This window comes from Emys orbicularis, chromosome 1, assembly GCF_028017835.1.
Source record: "Emys orbicularis isolate rEmyOrb1 chromosome 1, rEmyOrb1.hap1, whole genome shotgun sequence".
NCBI classification, from domain to species: domain Eukaryota; kingdom Metazoa; phylum Chordata; order Testudines; family Emydidae; genus Emys; species Emys orbicularis.
The window spans coordinates 86,298,717-86,321,071 of NC_088683.1; the positions used below are offsets into that span (position 1 = coordinate 86,298,717).

Below are 22,355 nucleotides of genomic sequence, written 5' to 3' on the forward strand. Positions count from 1 at the left end.
TGGAGGGCTGTTTCATCACTTGCTTTAACCATCTCTCCACTATTATTATCCTCTTCTGCTGCTTTCCCATTTTTGAGTTTACTGATGGCTTTTCTAACTTTTTCCCATTGTAATATCTCCTAAATCAATAGGCAGCTCTAGGAATAGATCTTCATCACATATTTCTAGTAATTTGCTCGTGCTTGGTCTTTTAGGCTCGAACAAGAGATCAGCTTCATGTGAAGAATATGATAGGGATTGGTCAAACCCATAAGGAAGCACATGTCATGAAAAGTGCCTTGCTCAAGGTCACATCAGTAATGAAAATAGGACTTTGGAATGTGAGAACAATGTCTGAAGCTACTAAAACTGCCCAAGTAATTAAAGAAATAGATAGATAACATCTTGATGTCCTTGGAATCAGTTAGTGTAGATGGACAGGGCTGAAAAACTACACTTCAGAGAAACAAATAACACCATCATTTTCGAGAATGTGGATGTTAGACATGAAGCTGTTGTAGCAATCTTGATGTTGAATGAAGCAGATCAGACATTGACTGAGTGGGAATCAGTCAATGGAAGTATTATTAGAGCTTGCTTTCAGACTCGATTATTCAAACTTTCAGTCATACAGTGCTATGCGCTAACCAACAAAAAGCAAGATGAGGAAAAAAATGCTTTTCATGATTTGTTACAGGATGTGTTAACAAAGGTCCCAAAACATGATATCATAATGACTATGGGTGATTTCAGTACAAAGTAGAAATTTACAGTGTAAATTACCCAATGATAGGTGGAACAATATTTTCCTACTAAAGAAGTCCAACATGGTACTCCCCAGATGATACTACAAAGAATCAGATAGATCATTTCTGTATTTAAAAAAATGTTTTGCAGCTCATACATGCATACAGGGGAGCAGATGTGGGCAGTGACCATAACTTTTGTATTGCTTAATTGAAGATCAAGTTAAAGAGGATGAAGAAAGTTAAAAGACAACTGTGCATCAACAGCGCACAATTAAAAGACTGAAACACAAAAAGCAGGGCCGTCCTTAGCCATTTCGGTGCCCTATGCAGCCCCCCCTCCGTGAGGGGGGGCTGGCCCCAGGCCTCCATGGGAGCGGGACTGGGGGGGAAACAGCCCCCTGGCCCCAGCCTGTTCCGCTCCCCTGGCTCCCAGCCTTGGGGGCCGGGGGGGGAACTGCCCCCCAGCACTCACCAGCGGCGAGGCTGGGAGTCAGGGGAGCGGAGCAGGCTGGGGCCGGGTCACTCCACTTACCATGCGGTGAGTGCAGGCCCGACCCCTGCAGCAGTCCTCAGGGGAGTGGGGGCGGAGCAGGGGCGGGGGCTTTGGGAAAGGGGTGGAGTGGGGGCGGGACTGGGGCAGAGCAGGAGCGGGGGCTTTGGGGAAGGGGTGGAGTGGGGGCAGAACAGGGACGGGAAGAGGCAGGGCTGGGGCAGAGCAGGGGCGGGGGCCATGGGGAAGAGGTGGAGCAGGGGCTGGAGCAGCACACAGCTGCGCAGGGCACCAGGAAATGTGGTGCACCAAATTTCCTGGTGCCCTACACAGCTGCGTATTTTGCGTATGGATAGGGATGGCCCTGACAAAAAGCGCTTTTCATCTTGAACTGAAGAACAGGTTCAGTGTTTTAATGGCATTAACTGACGAGAACCAAGACATTGATGCTCTGTGGGAAAACATCAGAGTGTGCTATCTGGAAAGTGAAAAGACAATTCTAATAACAATGAACTCTAAAAGGGAAGAATGGATTAGCGGTGCTACTTGCGTGGCAGTAGAAAAGAGAAGTGTACAACAACCCCAAAACTGTCAAATGCTAAGACGTGAAGAGACAAGCAAGTGGCAAGAAGAATACAGAGCTCTGGACAGAGAAGTAAAAGGAGTGCCAGAAGAGATAAAAGGGCATATATTAGTAAAATGACAAGAGGCTGAAGATGCTAGCCCAAGAGGTGACCTTACAATCTTGTAAAAGACATCAAATAGCTAAGAGGAAACTTTAGCAGTTTGGAGACCCTATTAAAGGTGCAAATGAAAAGACTGTTAGCACAGAAGAAGAACAAAGGAAAAGATGGACAGAACATTTTCAGTATAATGGCCTAGTCTAATTTCTCCATGTCTATTGCATTTTGCAGTCTGAGAGACAGGGGTAGAATGCTAGACTGGTGGGCAATTTCAGTGGCAGATATAATTTTGCCAGCCCAGTCCCCTTTTAATGAACAATATTCTATCTCAGTTTTTCACTCAGTGTAATAAATGGAAAAGTACTACATACAGAACACTGACAAGACAGAGATTTGAGATACCATGTAGAGCTGGAGTAAAAACTGTGTGCTATATGTGGTAACTTTCCTTTTTCCAGGTTATCTTTCTGTTCTTTGACGCAAGAAACATTATTTTGCATACACCTCTGCCTTAAACCACAGCATAGTTGCCATCTGCTACTGTTCATTAGCTCAAATGCCTCACTTAACTAGAGCAATCACAGTTTTTGCTTTCATTTACAGAAACAACTGTACGTCTGGAAAAATGTCTTTAAATGTTGAATCCAAACCTCTTTTTTTACCTTGTTGGTAGCAAGAAAAAAATGCTCTTTATTTTCCCTGTCCTTTAGCCAGTTTCCAAGCCAATCTCCAGTCAAGTAGGTCCCTTCCAAATGCTTGTCTTGGTCTCCTTAAAATAGTTGTTAAACCTTTCTTGCAACCTATGTTAATCCTTTGGTGCAGAGTTGTGATTTACTACTGCGAAGCACTTACTTCTAGTGCATGAAATCTCAACTCTGGATATTACTGGGTTACCTTAAATGGCCTGTAATTTCCTCCTGAATCTTTCCTTAAGTTAACTTGTACTCTTCCTTGTTTCCCATGCAAAACCAGAAATAGTAGAAAAATACCTATTAATGTTTCTCCAAGATTTCTGTGCTTCCATCCATGTGTCTGTTTAATGTTGTCTGACCTTTAGTGCCCTTAGCAATCTTAAGAGCCTTTTCATAATTTTATCATCTATGATTTCTTTTTTAGTTTTACAATTTGTGGATAAATGTGGTGCTCATGACGGTTAGATTCTAATGAAAGCTTGCTCATGCCAGGCATTGATGAGTCAGGCAAAATCTGAGTCATGAAAATTTCAGCTGTAGAGACAGGCAAAATAATTGTTGGTTTTCTTATTGGCATGTGTACCATTACATCACTCTGATTCTATGTTTTTAGAGGAGTTTTTTGTTGTATGTATATGCATGTGTATGTTGCTTATCATCTGTGCATCTCACACACATCAGTGGATTTATCTCCCTGACACCCCTGTGAGGTAGAGAAGTATTATTATGCCCATTTTATGCAAGGTTTAGATCTGTGAATCCATAAATGCTTCAATGCTGCATACTTAAGAGGCTGCCTCTCTCTGTGTGAGATACTGTTACAGCTACAATCAGTGGAGCATTGGAGCGGGGACACCTTTGGTGTAAAAGAGAGGGAGCTGCTGCTAACAGGACATTCTCTGTGAGGGGTTTGATAGATATGGGAGATCTTACTGTATTAAGTTTATGTAGCATTGTGCGCCAGGGATTGTATATAATTCCACGGGGGCGGGGTGACCACAGCTTCTCCAGGAACGAGCAGCAGTGGAGGGTGATTAGGCAAATTCACTCAGGTTGTAACATCTCCAGAGAGGTACTACCACCTGGGGAGGTTCTCATATACCAGGTCGAACTGGATTCTTCAGAGGCCAACAGGCAAAGAAAGGACTTTTAGATAGCCTGAGTTTAAATTGACTTAGGGCTTTCTTCCTTATCTAGCAAACGGACAGGACCTTCTGTCCGAGGCAGGGCCTCAATCCCTATGGAAGGGTTGGAAGGACTTGACCTATTAGGGCCTCATAAGACTGGTGGGTGACCTCTGGTAAGCTTTTAACATTCTTATAGGAACTTGTATTGTTTTTATGTGATTTCTAAGTAATGCTTTTACCTTAAGAATAAATGTGCTTGCTTATAAAGATCTGGGTGGTAACATAAAACTCCTGGCAATTACGCTGTTCATAGCCTTTGAAGAGAAAGCAAAGCACAGACAGTAGCATGTTTAAGCAGTCTGGTTTGCTGGGAGTATCACAGCATAGGCAGGGAACTGGGCAGGCTGGGGAAAAACCCCAATCAGGAGGGAGAGACACGGGTCTCCACCCAAGAGAGGTGATGGCTGAGGATCAGGGAGTCTAGAGCAGGTGTCCTTGAGGGACCAAAGACGGGGAACACAGATTTAGTTACCCTGAACTGTGACAGGGGAATATCAGTTTTTAGACCTATTCTCCCCTCTCATCCACTCTGACTGGAAATAGCTTGAATGTGATTATTTTCAGGGCACACTGCAAGGCCCATCTCTTAGCCAGGGCTGCTGGGGAAGCAGAGGCATGATAGGATCTGATGTTTATATTGGGCTTGATTTTACTGTGGCTGATTATTTTTTGTTTGTGGGATGTGGAGTACAGTAACTCCTCACTTAAAGTCGTCCCACTTAACGTTGTTTCGTTGTTACGTTGCTGATCAATTAGGGAGCATACTCATTTAAAGTTGTGCAATGCTCCACTCTTACGTTGTTTGGCTGCCTACTTTCTCCACAGCTGGCAGCCTCCCTACAGCCCCCTCCTCCCCCAGTGCTGCCCACCCGGCGGCAGACTCTGCGGATCAGTGCCTTCCCTCCTCCCCCTGCCTCCTGCTGGCGGCAATCAGCTGGCTTGCGGCGTTTTGGAGGCAGGAGGGAGGGGGGAGGTGCGCCGAGTCCTCGCTCCTCCCCCCTCCCTCCTGCCCAGGGCAATCAGCTGGCTTGCGGCGTTTTGGAAGCAGGAGGGAGGGGGAAGGAGCGAGGACTTGGCGCGCGGGCTCCCCCTTCCTCCCCTGCCTCCTGAATGTGGCCAGCCAGCTGATTGCCCCAGGCAGAAGGGAGGGGGGAGGAGCGAGGACTCGGCACGCCTCCCCCCTCCCTCCCCTACTCAGCAATCAGCTGGCTTGCGGCATTTAGAAGGGAGGGGGGAGGAGCCAGGACGCAGCGAGCGAAGTAAAGGGGGGGAGAAGAGGTGAGTCAAGGGTGGGGGCTTAGGGGAAGGAGTGGAGTGGGCGGGCTGAAGGTTGAACCCCCGCCTCTGGTGCTTGCAGAGTAGGGGAAGCTGCCCTGGAACCTAACCCCCCCTATTTACATTAATTCTTATGGGGAAATTGGATTCGCTTAACATCGTTTCACTTAAAGTCGCATTTTTCAGGAACATAACTACAACGTTAGTGAGGAATTACCGTACCTTCTAGTTTTACTTCCAATTGATTTTATTTTTAAAATTTTGGAAAATGCATCTAGATGCTGTTTTGAATCTATTGTTATAAATTGAAATAAAATAAAATATTGGCCTGAACATGAGAGTGAGAGCCAGGAATTCCTGATTTCTCATCCTAATTCTGGCACTTACTATTTGTCTTTAGGCAAGTCACATAATTCTGCTGTATCTTCTTTCTTTATCAGTAAAATAGGGACAGTAATGTTCCCTACTCTGCAGAGATATTTTGAGCATTAATTAGTTACTATTTGGATAGCAGGGTAGAGAGCTAAGTATTTTTATTTATTTTTCCCTATGGTGATGATAGTTCCTTTGCTTGATTTGCCACATGATGTTGCATGTTTTAGGATGCTAGCACAATTATTCTTGAAGCATCAAAAGCTTCATTTTACTCAGTGACAAAAACAGAGCTTTTAAAAGCCACAAGGATCTTCTTTTTCAGGGATGGAACCATAGTGGGCAGATGCCAAGTGGCAAACATGTTTAATTGGCAGTTTGCCACATTACATGCCCTGTTTCCATTTACATAATTACAATCAATGATTGTATTCTCCCCCCATCACCAGTAGCCTGGGGATTCTCTATCAGAGGGAATAGGAGAGTTAAACATAAATATGGCCTGCTTGCTCTCCAAAGCATTTTCTGATTTGCCTTCCAACTGACTATGCTGCAGACCCAAGTCTTCCATTTATCCAAAGAATGTGGGGAGCACCTGGGCATGTTTCTCTACATCTCTGCTAATGTGCCTTGACCCTGAGTTGGAAACTGTAGCGGGGGGGAGGAATAGCGGGATGTAGCGAGGGGGCGTGGTCTCCCTCCCTGACAGATGGGGAGAGGGCCGCGACCGCCCCCTGGTGGGCAGAGCTGGGACACCCACCACCGCCCCGCTGGAAGCAGAGGGGCAGGACAGGAACTGGAAATATAAAAGGCAGGCCCTCCAGCTCAGTTGGAGGAGAGCTGCCAGAGGAGCAGGACGTCTCCCTGCCACTGCTGGAGCTCGGACCCGATGGAGGCTGCTACAGCACCAGAGACCCGGAGGGACTGCCGGAGCTGCCAGACACCGGGGACACTAAGGAGCTGTTGGGGCTGCCACTAGCCATTTACCCCAGTGAGACAAATGATGACCCTGGAACCCAGGTATCCCCTGAACGGGAGTGTAGGAAGGAGCCCAGGGAAGCCGAATAGGGTTCAGCTGTGTTACTGACTGCAAGCCGACCAGCCTGTTTATAGATTCATAGATTCATAGATTCTAGGACTGGAAGGGACCTCGAGAGGTCATCGAGTCCAGTCCCCTGCCCGCATTGCAGGACCAAATACTGTCTAGACCATCCCTGATAGACGTTTATCTAACCTACTCTTAAATATCTCCAGAGATGGAGATTCCACAACCTCCCTAGGCAATTTATTCCAGTGTTTAACCACCCTGACAGTTAGGAACTTTTTCCTAATGTCCAACCTAGACCTCCCTTGCTGCAGTTTAAGCCCATTGCTTCTTGTTCTATCCTCAGAGGCTAAGGTGAACAAGTTTTCTCCCTCCTCCTTATGACACCCTTTTAGATACCTGAAAACTGCTATCATGTCCCCTCTCAGTCTTCTCTTTTCCAAACTAAACAAACCCAATTCTTTCAGCCTTCCTTCATAGGTCATGTTCTCAAGACCTTTAATCATTCTTGTTGCTCTTCTCTGGACCCTTTCCAATTTCTCCACATCTTTCTTGAAATGCGGTGCCCAGAACTGGACAAAATACTCCAGCTGAGGCCTAACCAGAGCAGAGTAGAGCAGAAGAATGACTTCTCGTGTCTTGCTCACAACACACCTGTTAATACATCCCAGAATCATGTTTGCTTTTTTTGCAACAGCATCACACTGTTGACTCATATTTAGCTTGTGGTCCACTATAACCCCTAGATCCCTTTCTGCCGTACTCCTTCCTAGACAGTCTCTTCCCATTCTGTATGTGTGAAATTGATTTTTTTTTCCCTAAGTGGAGCACTTTGCATTTGTCTTTGTTAAACTTCATCCTGTTTAACTCAGACCATTTCTCCAATTTGTCCAGATCATTTTGAATTATGACCCTGTCCTCCAAAGCAGTTGCAATCCCTCCCAGTTTGGTATCATCCACAAACTTAATAAGCGTACTTTCTATGCCAATATCTAAGTCGTTAATGAAGATATTGAACAGAGCCGGTCCCAAAACAGACCCCTGCGGAACCCCACTCGTTATGCCTTTCCAGCAGGATTGGGAACCATTAATAACAACTCTCTGAGTACGGTTATCCAGCCAGTTATGCACCCACCTTATAGTAGCCCCATCTAAATTGTATTTGCCTAGTTTGTCGATAAGAATATCATGCGAGACCGTATCAAATGCCTTACTAAAGTCTAGGTATACCACATCCACAGCTTCTCCCTTATCCACAAGACTCGTTATCCTATCGAAGAAAGCTATTAGATTGGTTTGACATGATTTGTTCTTTACAAATCCATGCTGGCTGTTCCCTATCACCTTACCACCTTCCAAGTGTTTGCAGATGATTTCCTTAATTACTTGCTCCATTATCTTCCCTGGCACAGAAGTTAAACTAACTGGTCTGTAGTTTCCTGGGTTGTTTTTATTTCCCTTTTTATAGATGGGCACTATATTTGCCCTTTTCCAGTCTTCTGGAATCTCTCCCGTCTCCCATGATTTTCCAAAGATAATAGCTAGAGGCTCAGATACCTCTTCTATTAGCTCCTTGAGTATTCTAGGATGCATTTCATCAGGCCCTGGTGACTTGCAGGCATCTAACTTTTCTAAGTGATTTTTAACTTGTTCTTTTTTTATTTTATCTGCTAAACCTACCCCCTTCCCATTAGCATTCACTATGTTAGGCATTCCTTCAGACTTCTCGGTGAAGACCGAAACAAAGAAGTCATTAAGCATCTCTGCCATTTCCAAGTTTCCTGTTACTGTTTCTCCCTCTTCACTAAGCAGTGGGCCTACCCTGTCTTTGGTCTTCCTCTTGCTTCTAATGTATTGATAAAAAGTCTTCTTGTTCCCCTTTATTCCCGTAGCTAGTTTGAGCTCATTTTGTGCCTTTGCCTTTCTAATCTTGCCCCTGCATTCCTGTGTTGTTTGCCTATATTCATCCTTTGTAATCTGTCCTAGTTTCCATTTTTTATATGACTCCTTTTTATTTTTTAGATCATGCAAGATCTCGTGGTTAAGCCAAGGTGGTCTTTTGCCACATTTTCTATCTTTCCTAACCAGCGGAATAGCTTGCTTTTGGGCCCTTAATAGTGTCCCTTTGAAAAACCGCCAACTCTCCTCAGTTGTTTTTCCCCTCAGTCTTGATTCCCATGGGACCTTACCTATCAGCTCTCTGAGCTTACCAAAATCCGCCTTCCTGAAATCCATTGTCTCTATTTTGCTGTTCTCCCTTCTACCCTTCCTTAGAATTGCAAACTCTATGATTTCATGATCACTTTCACCCAAGCTGCCTTCTACTTTCAAATTCTCAATGAGTTCCTCCCTATTTGTTAAAATCAAGTCTAGAACAGCTTCCCCCCTAGTAGCTTTTTCAACCTTCTGAAATAAAAAGTTGTCTGCAATGCAGTCCAAGAATTTGTTGGATAGTCTGTGCCCCGCTGTGTTATTTTCCCAACATATATCCGGATAGTTGAAGTCCCCCATCACCACCAAATCTTGGGCTTTGGATGATTTTGTTAGTTGTTTAAAAAAAGCCTCATCCACCTCTTCCACCTGGTTAGGTGGCCTGTAGTAGACTCCTAGCATGACATCACCCTTGTTTTTTACCCCTTTTAGCCTAACCCAGAGACTCTCAACACTTCCATCTCCTATGTCCATCTCTACCTCAGTCCAAGTGTGTACATTTTTAATATATAAGGCAACACCTCCTCCCTTTTTCCCCTGTCTATCCTTCCTGAGCAAGCTGTATCCATCCACACCAACATTCCAACATTCCAATGTTGCGGCTGGATTTCCCCGTTGACCCAGTGGCGGATCACTCGGCCACTGTTAGGGCCCTGGGCTGGGACGCAGTGGAGTTGGGTGGGCCTGTGTCCCTTTACCCCCTGCCACCCTACCCCTGGGGCGATGGCAGCCTCCCCAACTTTAGACCAAGAGACCTGCATTGGTCTGTCACCCGCCCGAGCTAGGATGCCAGATGGTTTTGCTGCCTGTCCCGCCAGAGAGCTGGTCCCCCTAGACTGTTGCATTGCTCTGCCTGATTGCAGACCAGAGCCATTAACTGTTTGCAGCTTTGCCTGGACCGAGACCTCCTGGCCTATAGTTTCTCTGCTGTTCAGCCTGACTGCAGGCCAGAGCCATTAACTGTTGGCTAATTTCCCCCTGAACTGAGTCGCTCCAGAAGCATTGTAGCGAGGGGGCGTGGTCTCCCTCCCTGATGGACGGGGAGAGAGCTGCGACCGTCTTACAAGGGAGAATGCTCCCCTTTGGTGAATGTGGCTCCTCTCGGTTGGAGTAGCGAGGCCTAGCTGTTGGAGATTAGGGAACTGCCCTTGTCCTCAGGGCAGCAAGGCCTAGAGGCCAGAGCCTATGAGGCTGCCTTTGTCCTCAGGACAGCAGGGCCTAGCGACTAGAGTCTATGAGGGGTAGGGGGACCCAGGCCTACCTTACTCCACCGGGTTCCAACCCAGGGCCTGTGAACTGGGAGTCCTGGCTTCAGGCTTAGGTCCCTTGCTCAACAAATGCGTTCTCTGGGCCACTTCATACCCTTGATCCCAGATCCTGTAGTTCCTCCCGGGGTGGCAGCTTTCCAACTCCCTCATCCTCCATGGTCGAGTGGGGTCCCGTGATGGACTCAATGTGCTTGGCCTCCTCAGGCTGGGGCTCTCGCAGTTCTCTCGCAGGAGCCTGTAGCTTGCGTCAGCTCTGGTCAGCCCAGACTGACCCAAGCTGCTTTCTTGTATATACTCCCTCCACCGGGAACATGCACAGCAGGGGTGAGAGGGCGTGACCTCCTGGGCCAAAGCGAGTGGTTAACTCTCGCGGGGCCAGTGCGAGGTTGGTACACCCCGTCACAGAGACATTACTCTTGGGTCAGTTAGTTCAATCTCAGTTGCCATTCAGTCTTAGGCCTCTCTGCTGAGACTGCCTGAAGGGTGCCGGCTGTAGTGAATTTTGTGACATGGATACTTGTTCACAAGGACCTGCACTGAGACAATCAACTGATTTTCCAATAGACTACTGAACAGCCAAAATATTAAGCAACTTTTTGTCCCCTCCAACTTGTGGTGGACTTGACCTAGCAACCTAAAGGCTCTGTGCCATTACCAAGTCTTTTAGTTTCACATTCTGCCTTAACCAAGCTAATCCTAGAGGAAGGGCAATGTCCTGGGTGAATTTAGACCAAGACACACACCCTGCTATTTGTCTTCTCAGCCTTTTTTCATTGCGTGTTATAAAGAATGCAAATTGTTGCTGTTTGTCTGGTGGGCAGTGCAGAAATGGAGGGAGGACTCAAATTTCTGGCATGCTAACATATGAAGAGGTTTCACAGCACCTTCCACTGAGCTATTTGTGTGGGAATGTACGTGTAGAAAAGGAGACTCAACAGAGGAAACAGAACTTTTCTTGTTAGCCCAAAAGCAAGAGAGTTTCAGATTGAAACAGGGAAGTTTGTATTATATTGTGGGGCAAATGCTATAATAGGAAAATCACCTAAACAATAAAACATGTTTGCAAGAAGTTGAAGAGGAATCAGCTTCATTTTAAATCTTCAATTTAACACTCAGTAAGCACCCTTGAAAGTGTTTAGTTAGGAATCCACCTAGTAGCAGAGGAATGAACTAGAGCCGTGCGGGAATATGTCAAGGGAGGCGCGAGCTGTGTGCCTTTTTTTTTTAAGAGCTCTGGGTGTCTGTCTTGGGTGTCTGAGGCTCATGCAGAAGGGCCATGCACACCCAGTAAGCGGAGATAAAGCTTGGGCTCTCCTTCCCCACAGCCCCCAATCCCTCACCTGGAGGCGGCAGGGCTCCGGCTGTCAGCCCCGAGGCAGCAACGCAGAAGTAAGGGTGCCAATGGGGCACTAAGTCTGCTGTGAAAAGTGATATTGATGAATATCCCTTTTCACATTGCCACCCTGACTTCTGTGCAGCTGCAGTGCTGCCTTCAGAGCTGGGTGGCAGTATATGTACTTGGGCCGGGGGGGGGGGGGGGGGGTCACAAACAACTACAGATACAAAGAAGGGGGGGTGCCGATCAAATACTGAACTAGAGGCTTGATCCAAAGGCCATTGAAGTCAGTGGGAGTTTTCCCATAGACTTTAATGATCTTGGATCAGGCCCTAGATAAAGTATTAAGCCATTTTGCTGAAATGATTCTATTATTCTATTGTTTGGATGTTATGATACAAAGCCTGTTGAAGTTGACAGGGAGACTTCCATCAGCATCAGAGAACTTTGGATCAGGCCCTAAGTGTAAGTCACTTATACTTCCTTTTACTGGTTTTTCTGCATCAAATCTCAGTCAGTATTCATTTCTTTCTTCAGGCGCGATGTCCGCCCCCACTATTTCGACATCTCCTCCCCTTCCACTCAGTTTGTCCTTTCAGTAGACTCATTACCCTGGTAATTAAACATCTCTATGTCCTGATTAAGTCATTCTCAGTTACTTCAGTTACATTGTATTGTTCATTAAATCCTGATGTTTGCAGTTTTGCAATCTTGTTTTTAATACTCCATCTGTTTTTATAGAAACAGGGAAGTTAAGTAATGTCTCTTTCGGTTCTTTCCTTTTCTTTCCTCACCACAATGTAGTAGTTTCCACTCATGGCTGATAAAAAAAAATAGAAAGAACCACTCATCTATTATAATTATTAATATTTCTAAATCTGAGAGAGAAAAGAGGCCCACACAATGGCCTGAGGCTAACTTGTCTCTACTTCTCATGAGAGCAGAAAGGAAAAAAATAACATTTTTGGTTGCTTCCCCTTTTAACAATCTTTCCTCTCATGAGTCACACCCACGATCCTCATGTTTCAGTTAGGGTTTATTATAACACAGGTGTTCAACTGCTTAAATGTAGAGAGTTATTACATTCGTTTTTTCCTCTGTGGCTTGCATTCAGTGGCAGACTTTTAAAACAACATTTGTTATAGTCACATATAGAACACAAGAGAGAGAAAGGGAGTGAGAGTGTGGGCTACCTGGACCATGGACCTGGGTACATAGGACTAGGCACCTGTTTCCTACCTCCCTGGAGTGGAGGAGCATGGAATAAGCAAAGCCTTGATTCTAGCCCCTCACACTCTGGCCAATATAGAGGGGCATGTCAGTGATCCTTCAAACACTATGAATTAATTAGATCTACTTGATTCATTATTTAACTCCACCAAACAAACTTTTTGATTGGAAAAATAGTTTAAATAGGTGGATAGCTTGAAAAGCCTAGTGTAGTGTGTCTAACTTGATATACAGTGTTTGCTACTGTGAAGCCCATCTCATTCTCCATAGATTTGAATAACATTTATATTCTTGCAGGCACTGAATGTCTTCTTTGAAAAAATCCCAGAAAATGAGAGTGCAGATACCTGTCTTGATATCGAAGCTAATGTTCTGGATTGTGATACCATAGAGCAAGCCAAAGAGAAGATCTTTCAAGCATTTCTAAACAAGAATGGCTCTCTTTATGGTCTTCAGCTCAGTGAAATTGGTCTTGGTAAGAGAGTGCCATTGTGTATTATCCTCTTACGTTTGCTGCTGTTTCTGTGAAGATTCCTACTTCGTAGATCCTATCACTGACTTTGGCTACTGTTAGTTAATGCTGCTTTGTCATAATAAATTCTGGGGGAATTCATACAGCTAGTAAGGCTGTAACCCTGTGCTTGCCCCCAAGGTTTCATTCTTACAAGTTAATGTGTTAAAACCACAACTGCCTTTACCTGCACTACAATTTTAACAAACATTAGCTAACACGTGTTAAAAATACCCCTTTTCCCCTTAGTATAAACATAGCAACAATGACAGGGCACACTTGTGCAGCAGAACAGCATTAATTCTGGTGCACAGGGTATCGCAATAACAAAACTGCATTCAAAACTAGGCTCTTTCTTTCCCCAGGACATTACTGTTTTCCTTTACTATCCTCAGCAGGCAGCCACTAAGAGAACTCAAATGACTGTATAAGACTGCCAAGGGGATGAGGAGTGAGATAGTTACAATGGCAGATGGCAAACAGCATGCCCTTAAGACCATTGAATCTTGATCTGAAATAGCTATATAAACTGTACAAAAATAATCTAATCTGGTTCATCCAAATATCCAGTTTTAGAAACAATTCCATAAAATACTCACGAAGCATCCATTTGGGCTTGATTAGTTGAAAGCACTTGTCTGGGTTGTGGCTTAAGTAGGATAAGGTGAGACACTTCCAATAGCCTCATCCTCCAGATAGCCTTACGTGTACAAAGGATTTCTACAGGCAGGGCATGCAAGTCATGCTCATGGAAACTAGCACATGGACAGTGATTAGTAGAACTCGGATTGGGACCATTAGTCCAAAAATGATAAAATAACAATGCTGTATTTTGCTTTATGGGACCAGTTTTAGCATGTAATTGTTTTGTCAATATCATTGTTTTACAGAACTTCAGTCTGGTGCACACCAAAAAGAACTGTTAGATATAGATGGTTCCTCTGTGATTCTGGACGATGGGATAACAAAGCTAAACACCATAGGTCACTATGAGGTAGGAACAAAAATAGTGCAATTGAATTAGGAACCTATTTCTCCCAACCCCCAAGTACTGCCTGCCCAGAAATGTCTTGATTGATTAGAAGTCTGAACATTCACAAAGGTGGGGAAAGCTCTGTAGGCTGAGCATCTAATGCGGACACCTAGAAATTTTTTTATCTCATACAATATTTATGAAATGGTCTTAATGTTGAGTCACATGCTATTTCATGTTACTTGTGGAGAGATTTGTTTGTTAGGGAATCACCCAGAGTTAGATAGCTCAGGTATGCTGTACTTGGTAGTGCCGTCCAGTAAATAGTAATAATTAAAGTGTCTGAGGTTCAACGTCCAAAATCAGAGGTACCCAAAAATACCGATCACTTTTGAAAACTTAGGTTCTCAATTTTTGCATTGCCCAACTTTTTTTCTTTTCAATTTTAAACCAAGTGACCCTAACATTGCATTAATATAGAGCTTTAGCTTTTAATTTCTTAGGGCTTTATTGGCTTTTTCTTACTAGAAAAAAATAAAATAAAAAGAAGCTCACCTCCAGGAAGCGTATGCTCCTTTCACTACACTACTCCTGGATGGCACGTCAGGGCATGCACACTCAGTGGAGGCACTGCTGTGCTTTTTACAAGATCTCCACCACTTTCTCGTAAACGCACCCAAGAGCCTTGACAAAGAGACCATGACAAGAGGTTAATTGCTTGCTCCCCAAGCAAGTAGAGATGGGAAACAGCTTACACACCTGTTCTACAGTCATAGACTTTAAATTTCCCAGGCTTCACAGTCACCAGTGAATTCTAGGGGCACGAAGCTGAAGAAATTTGAATCGGACGTGAGATCCAGCGATCCCTCATTCAAAAAACAGTTTTCTGTGGAGGATAAGGGGCCTGGAGGGCTGGACGAGAGGCACAGGCAAAGGCAGACTGCTGCCTCTTCAGCTGTTCTGAAATGAACATGTCCCATGCTGCACAGAAATGAGTGTCTCCCCCCGAAGCTGTGCATCTCACAAATTAATAACATTTTAACTGCCTGTGAAAACGATTAGGACACGAACGAGCAATTGAAGCACCAGGACAGAAAAGAAGGGCCTCATTGTTTATATATTGTGGAGGAAGAAATGGCGGATTTGGTCACAATGACAATAGAAAAGAGAAACTTTTATTCCATTAGATGCTAGGGGCTAGCTTTTGTCACAGAGACATGACCCATTGTAGGGGTGGTGCAAAGCTGCACTGCACCCGTGGCATCAGTTTCTATAGGGAACCACAATTCCCTCCCAGTTCCTCTCGCCCTGGTTGGTAGCTGGCGTATATCAGCATTAATCTTCCCTCTGTGCTGGCCAGAGTGTGAGGGGCTAGAATCAAGGCTTTGCTTATTCCATGCTCCTCCACTCCAGGGAGGTAGGAAACAGCTGCCTAGTCCTATGTACCCAGATCCATGGTCCAGGTAGCCCACACAGAGATGTAAGAGGGACTCTCACTCCCTCTCTCTCTCGTGTGGGCAGGGGCGGCTCTATGTTTTTAGGCGGCCTTGGGCGGCACGCCTGCGGGCAGTCCGTGGGATTGGGTGGCGTTTCTGCCGGTGATCTGCCGGTCCCAAGGCTTCGGCGTACCCGCCGCCGAATTGCCACAGAAACCGTGGGACCGGCGGACCTCCCGCAGGCACGCCGCCAAAGTCCGCCTGACTGCTGCCCTCACAGCGACCGGCACGCTGCCCCCCCATGGCTTGCCGCCCCAGGCACGCGCTTGCTGCGCTGGTGCCTGGAGCCGCCCCTGTGTGTGGGTGCGGGATCCAAATCACAGTCTAGCCCTAACAAATTTGCCCATCTTTTGAGTGGTCTTAAATTACCATATGCTGAAACATTCTTGCAGCTCTGGATGAGCTGTGAAACACTGCATTATCAAATGAAACTTTTTCTTTATAAATATACTTATAAAATATTCCGTGTCTGCCTCCCAGGAGCAAGTGTAAGGGCAAGATTTCTTTGGCACAAGACACAGCTTTCTACAAAGTATCTTAATGCTCATGCTGGTTCCCAGCAGTGGGCTGGCTGCCAAGGTTTTAAAAGACATTTAAATTATTTTGGCAGAGATCCCTTCGTAGGATTGGCCAGTTGTTTTTGTAATTATAGAGCAGAGTGTGCTAGCACTTGGCAAAACACAGGTTTCAACAACTGTCTACACTCAACACTACACAGGATTAGCTTTAGATCCGTTCTTTGACAGTAACAGTATGACTCACCAGTTTCTTTTTAAGGGAAGATTTACTGCCTTAGCAGTGGAGTTTATTCATGGAGGGAGGATGAGGATTTTCCTCGAAGTCTCAAGCCACCTGCCTAGGTACCTTAAGCCTAGAAAACTGAAGTGCAGAAATCTACAGTACACAAGTTTTATCTTCATCGCTTTGGAAATTGAAGCCTGGAAATAACTATTAGAAACTTGAGGCCTGGCCATCTGCATCCCCTCAAAATGCAGATCTCACCCTCCCTTGCAAAAAGTGATAGACGGCATCATATGCCTCCCCAGCACCATCCCCACATGGGAAGGGATTGGGTGGGAAGCCAGGCTAGGGGGTCACACATCATCCTTGTATCAATCCTGAAGGGAATCCATAGAAATAGGAATGTGAATGGAGAGCACAAAACAGTGCCTGGGAATGATTAATGAAACCTAAGGAGATATATGCAGAGCATAAATAAACCAGCAAAATCTGGCAAGGAGGAAAGCCTTAAGCAACTGATTTTTCAGAGGTGCTGAATTTCTCTAACTTCAGTTAATGTCTGTGGCAGCTGTAGCTGCTCAACGTCTCTGAAAATAAGACTTTATAGCCCAGATCCTCAAAGGTAATGAAATCAATGAGAGTTAGATGCCAAAATACCTTTGAGGATCTGGGTCTAAATGCTTAGTGAGAATCATGTGTGCTATGTTGAGAATGGATAGTGCTGGCATAACTCACATTTTGTATGATTTGAGATTTATCATGGTGATGAGGACATGAAATCTAGGGCTTCATTAATTATGGACACGTATATTTCAATAAGAGATACTTGTTTTTGCTTTCAGATTTCAGATGGAGCAACTATAAAAGTCTTTAAAAAGAAAACTAATTTCACATCAGGTAACAAAGGAACTGAGAATTATTTTATTTTTATGTGAAGACTGTAATAAAGTTGTAGAGATTTGCATTCATAGTAGTTTGTATCTCATAGATACAATGTCAAAAACATGACACTGAATTGTAACTGAGAACAGGGACAATCATTTTAATCTTGTTCTGAGCCTTTGACGGGCAACACCTCCACAGGGCATTGGGAGGAAGAGGTCCCCCCCCAAAAAAAAGACCCATAGAAAACATACAGTCTTAGGTAATGGAATGCATAAAGACACACGGACTGAGTGGCAAGATGACAAGGCAAAGAAGCATAAACATCACAAATGTTGGCTAATGAGAATATAAACTGTGCACAGGAAACTTATGAACAATTGTATGAACTATAGTAATAAGCAGTTAAAGACAGAACTTCAAGTCAGCTCAATTATTCACTCCGTAAACCTAGAACTTTTGACTCAGCTGTTTCAATAACACACCAGTAACTACAAGTTACACATTAGGTGTCAAGCACCACTGGGTTGTGGTCTAAGATTGTTGAGGGCTGAAGTTGCTGTCTCCCATTCCAGAGGCAGCAGGATCATCCATTGCTGGCCTCGTTCCTGTAAACACATGCTTCCCCCTTCGTATGCTGTCCCAGGCAGAAGCTGGCCTCCATCTCCCTTCCAGGATTTGTCTACATTACAAAATTGTAACCACGATTAAAACTTTGGAGTCACAATTCCTCCTATGCCTCCCCCTTGCACCAAGAGAGAGGTAATTTGCTGCTGGCCTACACCAACAACAAATTATGCTAGCCCTGTTCCGGCTCAGTTTGTGGGCCAGAGAATGGAGGGGCAATTGGAATCATGGCTCTGCCCTTTTCCCCAACCTCTCCCTGCCCACCTATGTAGAGGGAGCAAGTAAAATGCAGGACCTGTGAACTCTGACCCAAGGTCTGGTAGCCTGCCTAGGAATGTAGAGTGAGGTTCTTGCTCCCTTGCATGGGCACATAGCCCAACTCACAGTCTAGTCCGAAATAAAGATGCCCATTGCTGCGTGCATTTAACCGACACCAGTTCATGCTCTTTCTCCTTTTCCCTATTGCCTAGATGTGGAATACTCTAACAAACACTGTCATTTGGTGAGTTAAATAAACCAACCATTTAATTGTTCACTTATTTAACATCGAACGATTATATCAGGATAACATCTCTCCTGCCCTTCCTGTAGATTTTACCTGACTCTGAAGAGCCACAGGGAGCAATGCACAAAGGAAAGCAAAAATTTGAAGTGAAAGAAATGTATCTGACAAAGCTGCTGTCTACCAAGGTAATAGTTCCGGATTCGTTTTGGGGTAGGTTGGGCGGCATGTTTGACTTAGCAGAAATTGGAGTGAAAATTATGCAAACCTGATGTATGTGTATGACACAATGTTAAACTGTAAAATCACTACTAGCTACAGATTTTTATCAATCACAAACATAACTATCTTACAGATTGGCAAAGTGGAGCCCTAAGATAGCCATCTAGTAATGCATTCTCCCCCTCTCAGCACAATTGTTACCTCCTTGCCTTTTGAGGATAAGATTGTAGTTATTGGGGGTGATGGGGTTCCTACTTGTTGTACAGGCAAAGGAGAGGTTAGTGTTTATAAACATTCCGGGTGAAACCTGGCCCTGTTGGAGTCAATGTGAGTTTTACTGTTGCCTTCCATAGAGCCAGGATTTCACCTTCTGGATGGATAGACTATGGTCTAAATGTTCCAGAATGATGAGAGACTTTCGGTGCCCAACACGAGATACCCTGAAAGGGCCTGCTTTTCAGAAAATGCTGAGCACCCACTATTATTTTTGAAAATACAAGTTACTGTTGAAAATGTAGGTCATAACTTTTATAATCTAAGGGATCTAATTCTCATAGTGCCCAATTTTAGAAACAATCCCCACCATCACTACCAAAAAAAAAAAAAATACCCTCACTAAATTAGAGTGAGTTATTTCTAATGACTCCAACAGAATATAAATGTAAAAGCTCTTAGCAACAGCATATCATTTAAAAAAATTATTACCAATTCCCTTACTGGGTAAAATTCTGTGTTATTCAGGAGGTCAGACTAGATGATCCTTAAGGCCCTCGTGGCCTTAAATCTAGCAATCTATAATTATTAAGGTTATGGAAGCACCCAGAATGTGCCAGGATGCTTTCCAAAGAGAATGAAGACCAAGATCCACAAAAATTAATCCTGCCTCTGCAATTCCCCAGCTGCCTAGTAACATTCAGTGCTAGCAAACTGACCTAAAATCTGGCTGCTGTGGAAAAGAGGCTGAGAAACAACAAAACAGAAATAGTCTTTTAAATTTCTTTAAAGTAAATTAATCATCTACTACTTTATAATAGTGTACTGCATCCAGTGTCAGCATTAGAATAAGACAGTGCTTTGAAAATATCACACTAAAACCCTATCTATATGTGCCATGAACTACAGGAAGTGTCAGTGTGTTGGGCCACTTTAGATAAGCTCTGGTCCTAGCTCCTGGCAGTTGGAGGTTCAGGGACACCCAGAGCATGGGATTGAGTCCCTGACCATCTTGGCTTATAGTCATTGATAGACCTGTCCTCGGAACTTGTCTAAGTCTTATTTGAATCCAGTTATACTTTTGGCTTTCATAATGTTATTTGTTTTTTGCCATTTCCTCCTTCTTAATAATATTGTATGAATAGTGTCCATGTGTTTTTTGTTAACCTGACTTGCCCTTCTACCACCTCTGGGAGTTTTTTGTTTTGTTTGTTTTGCATTAAAAATATCCAATCCTCCATTCCTCTCTTTAGTGGAGGACTTTTTCAAGGTCTCTGACTATCGCCCAAAGCTGAATCTTAAGACTCAGCAACACCTCTTCTCTCAGTTGTGAACCAGGGAGGGAGAACAGCAGCTTGGCTTACAGTCTCATGTGACATCATTAATCAGGTCCTCTAGAAATTTTGATAAGATCCTCCCCTCCCAAAAAAGAATAAAGTGAGCACCTGTTGTATTCCTGATTTTCTTTGAAAAAGGTAGAAAAAATATACTTTTAGTTAAAATTGTGTGTTGTTATCTAAATGTACCATAAAGAAGCAGGGAAGGGCTCAAGACAGTTCCTCCTCCCACACAGAGTTCAGCTTTACATTTACCACAATTCTCCCTGTTGACAAAACAATGTAGCATAGCTGATGAGCCGTTAGCACAGCTGATGGTGATAGGTCTCCAGTTTCTTTTTTATTTGTGATTCTGTCCATACCTATTGAGTCAATCTTACCCAAACCCTATAGAGTGTGCATGAGCATGCATGCACGCACACGCATCAACCCCTCGGCTTCATTTCTGTGTATGTTTCACTTGGATTGTGTTTCAATTCTCCTCCCCCGGCCATCTTTGTCCTTTTCACCTGTAATAACAGGACTGCTCATTTTCTTGCTTTTCAGGTTGCAATTCATTTAGTTGTTGAAAACCTCTTTAAAAGCATTTGGAGTTTACCCAACAATAAAGCCCCAGTTGCCATCAAATACTTTTTTGACTTTTTGGATGCTCAGGCTGAAAGTAAAAAAATTACAGATCCTGATGTGGTCCATATATGGAAAACCAACAGGTTTGTGTATATATATATATCTGTGTGTGTGTGTGTGTGTGTGTGCTTTCTCAGTGTACTTATGTGAAATTAGAACAAGATACTTGTAACCATACCTTGTTATATAATCTGTGTAGGTGGTATGCTGTGACTAAGTAGTGATGACTCTGAAACAATCTTGCCTTGTTGCTGTTTGTGAAAAATGAATCACTTAAAATTGAGCATTGCTCACTAACTTTTGTGGTGTGACTACCTGGATCCAAGTTATCTGCCTGGCGCTCTAATACATCAGTTAGATTCTGGTATATGGCATCATAGCTTCTAGAAATTTGATTCAATACATTAATTTTTCTCACCTGAAGGAAGTCTTTACAAATCCACAGAGAATGATTTGAACATTAATTGGTGCTGGCTGAAGCTAGAGCATGGATTTGACTGGTCTGGTAGCTTTGTGGCATTCACTAATGCTCATTACTGCATGAATGAGCAGCTCAGAATTGTGCCTGTCTGCATGGTGTAATGAATTCTAAATACTGAATAAGTCCTCTGGCTTGAGCTGCTGAACTTAAAGTGCTTGTCTTTTCTCTGATTAGTCTTCCTCTTCGCTTCTGGGTGAATATATTGAAGAACCCTCAGTTTGTCTTTGATATTAAGAAGACACCACATATAGATGGCTGTTTGTCAGTAATTGCACAAGCTTTCATGGATGCCTTTTCTCTAACAGAACAGCACCTGGGAAAGGTAATGCTTGGCCTTCATATTTTTTTGCTGTTTCCAGACTGAATAATGTTACTTTTAATTGTGTAATGCTTTTTGGATGAAATCCTGGCTAAAGTGAAAGTCAGTGATAAAACTCCTATTTCACCCTTTATTACTCTATCTCATAGGAAAATAAGAAATTGAACAATCCAGATAGATGTACCTAAGAGAGAATTTAACTAGCAATTGTCATATCTAGTCTAAATTTCCTCATTCATTTTCTATGTTCCTTTCCATCTTGCCATTTTTAAAGAGTATGATGAAGAGGGGGGAAAGTTCCACATTATTTGGTCAAAGTTGCATCTGTGATTAATCAAAAGTTTTTAGAGATGTTAAAATTATTAAACCAGAAGTCCAGATTTTTCTGCCATACATTAATGAGGCATGCAGCAAGGACTGCTGATAAGCTGCTAACCAGAATAATAATAGGTAAACTTGAAAAGCATTGGAGATGTGATGCAGTTCCTTTTGCAAAATGTTGGCTGCTTATCTGAACATATCCAAACTTCTTTGGTGGAGAAGCCAGTTTGGAAATCTCACAAGTAGAGCCTTTCTTACAAAATTTCCAGAACTTCTTGGTTGACCTGCTCAGAAAAACTTCAGTAGTCATTTTTTCTGCCATTTCCCCTTCTGGCTTAAACCAGAAAATACAGGGTTAAACTAAATGATTTTTTAAAATGTTAACTAGACAATTTTGAGCCTCAAAAAAGTTTCAGACAAAAATGGAGTTATTTCCTGTTTGATCTGTACCAGTTTGCTCATCCAAAATAGGTGTTTGGAAAAAGGAGGATTTTTTTAAAAACAGTTATTTGATAATAGGACTTTAGATTTCTTGAAACTAAAGCTAAATTGACTAATAATTCAATGGAAAACTCCAAACCGCTGT

At 43.7% G+C, this 22,355-nt stretch overlaps 1 protein-coding gene across 1 annotated transcript in view; it reads left to right on the forward strand.

Annotated features, from left to right (window-relative positions):
* PLXNC1 (plexin C1) overlaps positions 1 to 22,355 on the forward strand; it is a 102,219-nt gene that overhangs the window by 76,268 nt on the left and 3,596 nt on the right. The window contains 7 exon segments of the mRNA XM_065417273.1: positions 12,815 to 12,992; positions 13,919 to 14,022; positions 17,081 to 17,135; positions 18,218 to 18,249; positions 18,339 to 18,437; positions 20,568 to 20,731; positions 21,304 to 21,451. Coding sequence (XP_065273345.1) covers positions 12,815 to 12,992; positions 13,919 to 14,022; positions 17,081 to 17,135; positions 18,218 to 18,249; positions 18,339 to 18,437; positions 20,568 to 20,731; positions 21,304 to 21,451 — 780 coding nt within the window.